Raw genomic sequence first — 12,468 nt, forward strand, 5'->3', positions numbered from 1 at the left:
TGGACAGGGCACACACAGAGAGTTTTAAAAAAGAGGACTCTCCCAATAAATGTTGTTTTTAACTTCTTGTATCATTAGAAAGTCCAGATTATTTTGATCACCTTTGGGTGCATTTAGAAAGAGGATGCTTTTAGCAGCTTTGGAGGTCAAATCATTCACAGAGCTTTAAAGGCTACACTCAGCTCCTCCAACCACACAAAAGCCATTTTCTCCTGTTCACCTTATTGTTGAGTCATCTCAGGTTTACCTGCAGTTTCCTGAGTATTCAAGCTGTGTTCTCTCCTACCCTCTGCTCCTCACATCTCTTACTGTTTCCTTTACCTAGGATCCTTCCCTTTTTCTCTACTCGTCCTTCAAAACTCAGCTCACATTTTACCTTTCTCTAGGAAATCTTTGATGATATCCCATTTCAACTGCAAGTTTAGATTAGGTGCACCTTCTTTGTACTCCCCAAATACCTGTACGTATAGCTTTTGTTTGTTCACTCATTTATTCAATCATTCATTCAAAAATATTCATTAAGCATCCACTACGTGTCAGAAGCTGTTCTAGCTGCTGGAGATACATCAGGACACAAAAAAGGTGAGGTTCCTGCTCTTATAGAGCTTACAGTGGGGAAGAGAGTCAACAAATAAGTAGGCAAATAATTCAATAGAATTTATGATTTTACATAGTAAAGAAAAAAGCAGGGTAATGTAATAGTAAGAGACGGAAGGTGGGAGCTATTTTGATTGAGCGGTCAGGGAAGGCCTCTCTGAGGAGGTGACATTTGAAAAGAGACCTGCATGAAGTGAGAGAGCAAGTGATGTGAAGATATGAAGGAGGAGCACTCCAAGCAGAGGGAGCAATGAAGGCTGTAAAGGGGGAAAAAGCTTGAGGTGTTTGAGGAACAGCAAGGAGGCCTGTGATGCTGGAGCACGGTCAGTGAGGAGAAACATGGTAGAAGGTGAGATGGGAAAGGCAGGCCAAGCCCAGTCATGTTGGACATTAAAGGCCAAGGAGAGAACTTTATGTGTTGATGAGCCAGAGTCTGTACCGAGACTTACTGCGCTTCAGAGTCTGTGCCTATTACAGTATATTACTTATATATCACATTCTACAATACAATGATGGGATGTGAAACCTTTAGGCTGTTCAAATATATGTAATTAAAATGTATTAAAAATGAAAAAATTAATTATATTTATTAATTAGGAAAGAAATATACAGTTTTAGGCCTAGTATTAGTCATTGATCTATTTTGATCAACTCAGTGAGGATATAGGTTTTTATCAGGCTGAACTATTCTTGAAAATTGTTATATTTATAAGTCAGAGAACATCTCAATTAAAATTCCAGATTTATATCACTGATTGTGATATTCAGCTTTCTTTTAACATTTTATGAAAAAAAAGTCATGCCTAGTGCTTCATTATGTAGTCATAAATTTCCAGGTAGTTCTGGGATTTATAATCTTGCCTACACAATTTCAGGGATACTGTGACCCTTTACTGGGCATAGTTAACTTTCATATCAATCGCTTCCTCCAAAATTAATAGAAGAGATGCTTATTAAGTTGGATACATTCTAAGATTTGCACTCCAACAGCAATTCTGGAAATTTAGGTTCATTGACATCATAATCTGTGAATCTCTTCCGAAACTGTCACTCCATTTCTACCATGTAACTCTATAACTCTAAAATTTGTTACTCTTTTAAGCACTGGAAAATGAGGTTCTATGGCCTTGTGTTCAATCTAAATGTCTTCCTTTCCTTGAACAACTCAGCAACAGCCTTGTTTCATTCCTGTACAGTTTCAAGCTCAGTGTGTTTAAGTATTTGTCACATCAATAAGAAAATCTAATCTTAATGACACTGGAGTACATAGCAACATGGATGTCTTAGAGTCCTTTAGCTCCAAATATTTTATTTTAGTTTAAGCAATCAAGCCATTTAATGTCATTAAAATAAACTAAATTACCATATCCTACTTTGTCTTCTTCCAAATATCCCATAAATAAATACCAGTTAAGGGCATGACCATGAAGAAAATGGGAGATCTTGATTTGTTCTCCACTAAACCACAGAGAACTCAGCACATCTACTTGATACCACACACTCTCTTTGTGAAAGAGACATGAAGCCTGGGTTGTACAACCCTTTTCTCCTGATGGAAATAAAGCATTGAAAATTTCCCCTTTTTCTGCAGGTGCCCCATCTGTGACAAGTGCAATCAGCTTTCCCATGTTTAAACCAAACTTCTCAAATTTCTTCTTGGCAGATGGTAAAGTTCTATCAGTTCATGTTTCTTGGCTAATTGGGTAAAACATTTTTTTCCCCGTAAATATCACAGCCAGAATGTTGGCAAAGGTATCATGTTACAGGTACTTGCTCACCCTGCCACTGGGAGTATAAAGGGATGAGGTCTTTGGGGAGGACAATTTGTCAACACGTTTCAAAACCTTGAAAAGTTCATCCCCTCTGACCCAGTGACCTCATGTCTAGAAATCCAAACCAAGGAAGTGATCAGAGATGATGATTAAAGATATATGTAAAAAGATATTCACCACAGCATTATTTATAACAGAAAATAAAGTAGGACTTTATTGACCTAAATATCCAAGAAAAAGGGAATGGTTTAATTAGTTATGATGCATCTCTAAGTTGGATATTTTGCAATAACAGGAATAATGTTTTGAAAGAATACCTTATATCATGAGAAAATTCTCATGAATTAAGTGATGAAATTAAGGCATAAACAATATATTTTGTGAGATCTCAATTTTTAAAAAATAAATTTATATATGAGGATAATGCATTTTCTAGCCCCATCTCCACTGGAGTCCTTAGATACTAGGGGGTTGGTGAAGCCTGACCCTTCTTGGACTACCCTGTCCTGCTAATCTCACCCAAACAAATAACTACATAAAGTATACAAAGTACTTCATGGAGGTAGTTCTTAGCAAGGAGTGGGAGAAACAGACTGGAACTCATCCATCTTCAACAGTCTCTTTTATTGAAAAAGTGAAGCTTTTCAGGCTTGGGCCTTCAAAAAGAGGGTGGCCTCTGCGAGAATTTCCATCCTTGGGAGCTCTTTCCCTTCTCAATTTCCCTGACCTACTTTTTTAACTCCAGCTTCTTCCAAATCCCTGAGGCCCATGATCTTATTCCCTCCTTTGGGAACTCTACTCTTTATCTTTGAAGGAGGACAATCTGCCCCTGTAACTTTTTTTGCGGGGGGGAAGATTAGCCCTGAGCTAACCACTACCACTCCTCCTCTTTGTGCTGAGGAAGACTGGCCCTGGGCTAACATCCGTGCCCATCTTCCTCTACTTTATATGTGGGATGCCAACCACAGCATGGCTTGCCAAGCAGTGCCATGTCCACACCTGGGATCCAAACTGGTGAACCCTGGGCTGCCAAAGTGGAACGTGTGCACTTAACCGCTGCGCCACCGGGCCAGCCCTGTCCCTCTAACTTTGTGTATATATCTGGTTTGGGCTAGCTTTCCCTCATCTCCTACTCTTCTCAGTCATTGCCTACTCCTTAGAGAAAGGGATCAGTGTTGATTTCCTCCTTAGTTCACCCAAGAAGTAATCACATCTCACCAAGGGAGAGGGGAGTGACATTCATATTTCTTGGAGACAATCAAGATTTACCAAAGACAGCCTTTCCCTTCTATTACCTTATACTTATCTTTGCTCTGTTCAGAACAGTAGCCCCTTGCATTACTGTGCTAAGAAACCATTAATGCTCTCCTGAGCCTGGTTTGTATTTCAAATCCACCAAACTACCTGTCAATGGCTCTTCCTCTTTGCTACCCAGAGCAGTGTCAGTGCCAAATACATTCTCTTTAATGACATGATTTATCATTACTTAGGAGTAGGAGATAGTAATAGGATAGGTTTTTCAGTTTAAATTGTCACAATGTCTATTCCACTAGGCTGTGAGTTTCCTCAAGCCAATACCAAATCTGGCTCATCCAGATACTTCCCCATCCCCGCCATCACTGATACAATACTCTGTTCATCAAATCAGGCTACCTTTATGTTATTAATATGATTTGAGAGTTTGATATGGGAAAGACTGGGAGCTAACGGAATGTATTAATGAAGAGCATGATCTTTGTATTCAAGCCTGGTTTCAAATCTTAACTCTACCACTTACTAGCTGTGTTACATCAGGCAATTTATTTAACTTCTCTATCTTTTCCCCTGTCAGTAAAATGGGGATAAAACCTGTCTCATGGAGCTACTGTGAGAATGAAATAAGAATGTGTGTAAAATGCCTGGCACATACTAAGCACTTATTAAATAGTAACAATTATTATAGTAAATTACAGACAGTCTTAAAATTAGAATATTAACATGAAGAAAAATGGTTGGGATGGAGGTGTGCTCCTGAACTCAAAGAACATATTTGCTTTAAAAAATATTTTTATTGTAAAATAAAACAGAAAAGCAAAAATGTATAGCTTTGTGAGTTCTTATAAGGCAAACATCCTTGTAACCACCAACCAGATCAAGAGAACTTTTCTAGTTGTTCTAAAAGTCTCTTCGTGTGCCCTGTCCTAATTACAGTTCCCTCTCTACCTGATTTTATAATGATCACTTCTTTATGGTTTATTTATGGTTTTACCACTTAAGTGTGTATCCCTAAACAATATAATTTAGTCTTGCATATTTTTAATTTAATATGGTCCTACAATAGGAAAGAGAGAAATAAGAAAATAAGTTACACCCCAAGTGATAGGTACAATTAAAATATATATACAATCTAGAATGGTAGTACATTGTACTAGTTACAAGCATGGAATCCAGAGACAAGCTGCCTGGGTTCATATCTAAACTCTGAGCTTGACCATGTTATTCAGCTTCTCTGTGCTCATTCTTCTTATTTGTAAAATGTTAATAATAATAATACATATCTGAGTACAAGGAAGGAAATATACAATATGTTTGTCAGAAATAAGAAACCAATTAGTTAAATGTTCAATTCAGGAACTAAAAAAGAGGGACGGAGTTTACTCTAAGAAACAAACAAACAAAAAAGGCAGAAATGATTAAATTAAATAATGAGGCATAGACTTCCAGTTGTCCCTCAATATTTGTTTTTCTCTTCTATATTAAATAGAGAACCTCAGTTTTTAGAGAACTCTGGGTCAGCATCAGTTCCATAGGCATGTGAGCTGTGCAGTCACACAGGGTACAGTGCTCAAAGGGTAACATGATCAGGTTAATGTTCTGCTGTTGCCATCTTGAAATTCATAACAATTTTTGAACAAGGGGCCCCACATTTTTATTTTGCCCTGGGCTCTGCCAATTATGTACCTGGTTCTGATCCAAGCAGACAACTGTCCATAATAGAGACTCATTTCCCATCCTTTCTTCTCCTAGGAGTGCTTTGTGAGCAAATTCGCTCAATGGGATGTAAGCAGAATTGTATGTGCAACTTATGGAATGTGCCCTTAAAAGACATTCCTCCTTCTTGCTGGATGGAAAACAATCTTAATGGCTAGAACTCCAGTAGTCATCTTTGACCAAGATGGAAGCCATGCAAGGTGGAGTACCAAGATGCACATAATTTGATTCTTGACACTTAGAGCACCTGAACTATCTGCAGGCTTCTTCAACTCAAGAAAGAAGAGATATTTTACCTTAAGCCACTGGAATTTTGGGTTTTCCTGTAACTTGTACCTAAACCTAACCTTGGCTAACTGAAAGGGAGAGAAAGACGGAGAAAAGAAGAAAATTCACAAAACTAAAAGCTTTGAATAGATCAATAAGATAGATATACCTCTGGTAATAACAATCAAGGAAAAAAACTGAAATAAACAAAATTCACAACAAAAAGAAGAAATATATACAGACAAGAGAGATTTTAAAAATTAAAAACATGAAAACTTAAAATAAATGAAATTGATATATTTCTGAAAAATATAAAATGCCAAAATTGGCTCAAGAAAAATACAAAATAATAACCATTAAAGAATTTGAAATGATAATAAAAAGCTCCCCATAAAGTCCTCTAGGCTCAAGATGGCACATTTTATTTTCTAACGTAGATAGAAACATTTTAAACAAAATAACTAACTGAATCCAACAATGCATTAAAAAAAAAACTGTGATCAAATAGTATGTATCCCAGAAATGGAAAGATGTTTTAACAATAGAAAACGTACCAATTTGTTTCACCACATTAAAGGAGAAAAACAACATGATTATCTTAGTAGGTGCAAACAAAGCTTTCAATCAAAAATTTAATACCTATTTGTAATTTAAAAACTCTTTGGAAATGTCTTCAATTTGACAAAGTCTTCATGTCAAAAGCTATATTTAATAGAAAAAATTCAGATACAGTTCCTTTAAATCAGGAAAAGACAAGAATCCCAAATATAAACTACTTTTTAACACAATACTAGAGGCTCTGGCTAAAGTAATAATACAAGAAAAAGAAAAACGTTAAAAGAATAGGAAGAGAAGAGACAACTGCCATTTTGCTGTTGATTTTTCTCACAGGTTAGAAAACATCTGAAATGATTAACAAACTATTAGACATAATATGAGAGTTCATGAAATTTTCCAATTATAATATTAACATAAAATAATAGCATTTGCCTACATGAGCAGAGCAAATAAAAAAATTATAGAACGTAAGATACTATTCTCAATACTATAAAAGCTATGAAATGTCTAAGAAGTACATTTTAAATAGTATTGTCAGGGAAGACCTCTCCAATAATGTAACTTTTGAGATGAGACCTGAATGAAGTGAGAGTCAGACAAGCAGATACCTGAAAAAGAGCATTCTGGGCAGAGAAAACTGTAAGGACATATGACTTCACACCTTTGAAATCTCTTTTCCTTTCAACATCAGAATATTTTTCTTTCTGTTGAGTTCAGTCATGTTTTAACATTTAAATATTTTATCCAAGTTAAGAAGAAATCCTCAAATAATTTCTTTTCTAGCCTTGGCATAGGACATTTGGTTTTTTTAAAAACAAAATTTAGAAGCCAAATAAGAAAATATTGATAACATTTCTAGAAGGCCAAACCAACAATAAGCAAAGTAGAAATACAAACGACAACTTGGATTAAAAAGTATTTTCATCTCTTTTCTCCCCACCCTACACTTCATCTGGCTCACCCTCCTCATCCTTAATACTCAGCTCAAGGGTCATTTCCTTCAGAAAACCTTCCCTGATGCTCACCAAAGGCATCCTTCTTTGATGCTCCTACACTTTTCCGAGCATACTTGTGTCACTGTTCTTATCATATTGTTTGGAAATCAATTGTAAACTGGGCTTGCATGTGTTAGTCTTTTCTTCCCAATTAGTTGGTGAATGTCAGAGTCATGGGATTTTTGATGTGAAATTACATGAGATAACACAGGTGAATATCTTAGCAGGATTCCAGTCTTCCCTGGGTCTGCTACTTTCTGATTGTGTGATGTTGTGTAAGTCACTTAAACACTCCGCATCTCAATTTCATCTTCTGAACAGGATGATGACATTAATACCAATTTTACAATGTTGCTTTGAGAATTAAATGAATTCGTGCATGTGAGAGATGTGATTATAATTGAATATTTCTCTCATTCTGTACTGCATCTAACTCAGCGTCAAGCACATGGAAGGCATCATTTTAATAAATGTTCACAGAGGGAGTGAGTGAATCCTACAGGGAGTATTTTGTTAGAAGGAAGGCACCCTAGCTCTGTGGTGGGTGGGTGGCTGTCTGTGGAAACAGAAACCACCAGAGATCCCTGGGGAAGGCAGACCTCTCAGGCACACTCTGAATGGTAGCATGGGAAAACCAACTCCCAGGAGCCCATGTGGGTGGCATTTCTATCTCCCTCTCCATGCATGCTGTGCTACTCACACAACAAGAAGGAAGTCTCTGAGGACTCCAGCAGAAGAGAAGAAGTCTACCCTCCTTCCTGTTCTGCTTCCTGAAGAGGAGCTGACACACAGAACTGAATCTGGCCCTGTTAGGTGCTGATTTTTCCAGGCATTTGTCTATCAATGTTATCCAACTCTGCCCAGGTATTTGTCTATCAACGCTATCCAACAGAACTTTCTGCACTGATGGGAATGTTCTATGGATATGCTGTGCAATATAATAGCCACTAGCCACATGTGGCTATTGAGTGCTGGAAATGTGGCTAGTCTGACTAAGTAATTGATTTTTAAATTTTATTAAAAATTTAAATTTAACAGTATAGTTCTATACAAATGTCTTGGTTGACATTTCAAATTACCATTTGATGAGAACCTTCTATGTGCTACATACACTTGTGTAGATTATTTACTACACAGCCTCCTGATTTTCTTGGCTCTGGTTTAGCAACCAGAGGAGCTAAGCAGATCCCTGACCTACTTAAAAATTTGTCAATGAGTTTCTATCACTTATAGGATCTAGTCCCCCACATCTGAGTTCTCCGGATTCTATCCTTGTCTATTGATGCACCACTCTCACCTTGCTCTTTACCTCATACTATCCTTTGCTTTGCCCATGATCTTTCTGTTGCCTCAACCACCCTTCCTCCCTGTACCACCATTTTCTTTGCCCAGCTTACTCCTACTTTCCCTTGAAGAGTCAGACCACACACTCTCTCCTCCAGGAAGTTTTCCCTGAACATCCCTTTACCTATCCCCTCTACCTCCAGCTGGGTTGTATGCCCTTCCTCTGGGCTCCTACAGCCTCCCATACTTTGTCAGAACATTGATCATGCTCAGTTGTAATTACTGATTAAATCTTTTTTTCCCTTCTGGACTGTGAGCTCCTAGAAACCATGGACTATGCTACCTTTTAAACTCCTCAAATGTGTGGGATATTTCTGAGGGGTATTTTCATGTAACTTTCTGTAGAAGATTGTTGTGGTGCCTACACCTTATCCCTGATTTCCGTGCAGGTGAACGGATAATTCCATGCATGTTGCCAGCATCCCACCCCCAAAAGCCTTCTGGGCACTCTGCTTTTCTGCCTCAAGGCTTTCTCTCAAACCCTGGAAGGCTGCTTAGCCCTGGGCAAGCCTAAGCAGGAAATATGAAAGAGTTCAAGCTGGGAGATGGAGGTAACCCTCAACCAGTGGGGGTGGAAATTAAGAGGTAAATGACCCAGCCTCCTTGTTCTTTAGCAGACAATGCTGAGGTATATTCTACATGGTTCTTCAGGGAGTCTCCAGTGAGAGTAAGCCCGTTGTCTACTAAAGCAATCAGCTCAATAACACACATTTTTCTTGGCTTTTCCCTCTTACCTCTTTCACTCTCTCCAACTCACTTCTGTTTCCTGGGCTTACCTTCCAAATTACCAGCACTGAAGTCCTCGCCTCAGGCTCTGCTTTTGGGGAACCCAAATGAAGATACTACTTCTTCAGGAGCTTCTTCAGAGACAACATTTTGCCCTATGTGGTTTGCGCTCTGGCCGTACTGGACCGTAGTTTCATTGCTCATCCCTACACTCTGTGCCTTAGCTCATGCTGCTGCACTTCCTGGCATACTCTTCTCCTTTGCCTGGTTGTCAGCTATTGATTCTTCAAGACTCAGCTAGGGTATCCACTCCTCTTTGAAGTCTTCACTGGTGTTCCCCACCCCCTCGTCCCCTCAATGTAGACTTCCATCTCTACACTCCTGTAGCACTTCCAACGCTAGTTAACCTCTGTCAAAGCCATTCTCTCTCTTCCTTTCTCTATGAACCCTTTGAGAAGAAGGGGCCTACCTAGCAAGGTACTTGCTAAAAAATTAAGTGCTCAATAAAACTGGTAGGAATGTGCAGGAGTGAATTCCAGGATCATTTTTCATTCTACAAGTATTTACTGAGCACTTACCTTGCGTCAAGCACTATGCTGTATTATGGAGTACACAAAGATGAAGACACCCACCCCAGGTATCAGGAAGCTCACCCTCAAGTGAGGAAGCAGAACTAAATAGTGTAAAGAACCTTCTAAGTGTCAGGACAGGGATGCACAGGGGACTGTGGGATGACAGAGTAGCTCAGGAAAGGGTAACGTTCTACCTTGGTCTTACAAGATAGTGGAGAGATGGGAAAGGGCATCCTAGGTATACTGAGAAACACATCAGCAAAATAGAAGCCTTTTCTAGAGCTGGGGGCTGGTGCGGTTGTAGAGGCACGAGGAGCCCGATCCCGTTGGACCTCTGTGTGCTTGAGGTGAGGCGGGTACAGCATTATTGATTCTCAGCGCATTTCAGTTCAGGACAAAAAATTATCCGGCACTTTGGCCAGGGTCAAGCACAGTGCGAAGCGAAGCGTTGGGAAGCCAAGAAACCTGTCTCAGGCCCCCAAAGTTGAGCACCAACCACGGAAAAGCCAGCCCATCTAGCTCTGCGGTCAGCTCTAGAGCCCACGTTGGCGGCAACAGAGGGCCATCCCGGCCGACCTGGCCCCGGGCCCGAGAGGCGGCAGAGCATGCTCAGTCGCCGGGACGCGCCGGCGGGGGCGAGGGGGAGAAGCGCCGCGGAATCCCCGCCCCGCAGCCGCCCGCCCGCGAGGGTGCCCGAGGCGCGGGGGCGGGGCCGCGGACGCACGCTCCCTCCAGCCCGCCCCCACCCCCACCCCCCGCCACGCGCCGGCCTCCAGTGCGCCGGCCTCCCGTTGCCCTGGCAACCGTCGCGCCGCGTCCTCCTGAGGGAGTTCCTGTCAGCCCGCTGATCCCATCGCCTGCTCTTCACTGCCCCGCGATTTTTGCGTGGGCTCAGAGGCGGAGGGACAACAAAAAATGGCGGAGCGGAGCCAGACGGCGCCTGAGGCAGGTCTGTGGGGGCGGTCGATCAGGGGAGGCGCTGAGGCATCACGGCTGTCCTGGGCCTGAGGGGCCAGGCGACTTGGGCATGGCCCTGCTCCTGAGGAGGCGCCCCTGGGCGTTTGCGCGGTGGGGCTATGTCCTCGGGGTCAGGGGTCAAGGGAGGTGCGTACCCCTCTGAGGGGCGGGCAGGGACCTCGGAGTCCCGGTGGCGCAGGGGTGTATGGGGGAATGTGCACGCTCCCGAGTGAGCATGGCCTGGAAAGGTCTGGGACCCCAGGGAAGACACAGAACTCCAATCCTCAGGGGCATCTTTGATGGGGGCTGACCGTGGGGTAGGCTGGGTCGTGGAGAGGGTGTGCATAATCCTGTGGCACTGTGGGAAGGCTCCCTAAGGTGGCACGGTTTAGGGGAGAGGGTCTCATTCTGAGAAGGCAGGGGTATGTGGAGGAATGTTACTTTAATATCAGGCAGTGCCGTGGAAGGGGGTATATACCGAGTATTTGTGCTTTGGGGAAATGTAGTGCCTTAGGGTCACCCCTGGCCACAGAGAAAGTATACCAAGTCCTCGTATGGGTCCTTACAAGGACAAAAGATGGGACACCCAGAGTCCCAGTCCTTCAGAATCCTACCAAAGGAGGCTGGATTCTGAGTGTGAGTGTATATGGGATCAGTGATCTTGAAGGTTCTTCAGAATCACAAAGAGGTGAATGTCCGCCTCTGTATATGTGGGTGGAAGATAGTCTTTAAGGTGCAGGGATACTGACAGGAAAGGGGGTCCAGGATCCTATTCCTGAGGGAACCCCATTGTGAGTATGGCCAGGCTTGCAGAGAGAGTGACCTAAGTAAGTGTCTTACAGGGTCATAGAAGAGAGCAAGGGCTTTCACAGTCCTGTGTATGTGGGAGGGAGTTTGTCCCTAAAAGGGGCTGGGGGCTCTAGAACTGGAGGCTCAATACAAGTGATATCTGTGTGTGTGAAGAAGAGCAGAGGCTTTGGGGATATGTGTGGTGGTGGGTGATGGCGGTGGTATACATGGTCTTGTATATGTGTCCTGATTAGGTATTTTGGTTACAAGAGTGATCCACTTGAATTATCCAGCCCTGGGGGGTGTGGTGAGGAGGGAGCTGGTGATTATGGTGAGACCATACAGTGACTGGAACTGGAAACTGTATGAAGCCATCAAGAATGGTTCAAAAGACCATTCTCTCACAAGACCCGCATGGTTTCTCTTTCTTTCATGGCATCTCTGTTTCTTCCATCAAGTAGTTCCTCTACTCATTTTATAGTTTCAGCTTCCTCGTAACTTGAACATGCTCATTCCTTTATTCATTCATCCACTCAACAAATATTCACTGAGTGCCACCTACATGCCGCGCACCAAGTTAGGCACTGGAAACTCCCTGCTTGTGATTCTCTTACCTTGTTCATTTTTTTCTGTCCCATAGACTTACTGCCTTCACACATATTATTTAATCCTCTTATTTTTCTTGCTTATTGCTTGTTTTCTTCCATTAGAATATAGGCTCCATGAAGGCAATTGTCTTTGTTGTGTTTATTAATCCCGCATATCTAGAACTGTTCCTGGTACAGAGTAGTTTATTGATAAATATTTGTTAAATGAATAACTGAATGACCTGATATTGTCTAGAGGTTCAAGAAGCTTTCTCTGAGGAAGTGATATTTTAGCTGAGATATAAAAGGGATTGAGTAAATGAAGAGAAGGGCA

The 12,468-nt window shown here is 41.6% G+C and overlaps 1 protein-coding gene across 4 annotated transcripts in view; it reads left to right on the plus strand.

Annotated features, from left to right (window-relative positions):
- The first annotated feature begins 10,433 nt into the window (after window positions 1-10,433).
- AGBL4 (AGBL carboxypeptidase 4) overlaps window positions 10,434-12,468 on the plus strand; it is a 1,218,758-nt gene continuing 1,216,723 nt past the window's right edge. The window contains exon 1 of one of the 4 annotated variants that reach the window (XM_023636827.2): window positions 10,434-10,750. In XM_023636827.2, the coding sequence (XP_023492595.1) occupies window positions 10,717-10,750 (34 nt within the window). In that variant the 5' untranslated portion in view covers window positions 10,434-10,716. The remainder of the gene's footprint in view (window positions 10,751-12,468) is intronic. The other 3 variants (XM_070260014.1, XM_023636828.2, XM_014737468.3) reach the window with 3 other exon arrangements.

Source organism: Equus caballus, chromosome 2, assembly GCF_041296265.1.
Source record: "Equus caballus isolate H_3958 breed thoroughbred chromosome 2, TB-T2T, whole genome shotgun sequence".
Classification (NCBI taxonomy): domain Eukaryota; kingdom Metazoa; phylum Chordata; class Mammalia; order Perissodactyla; family Equidae; genus Equus; species Equus caballus.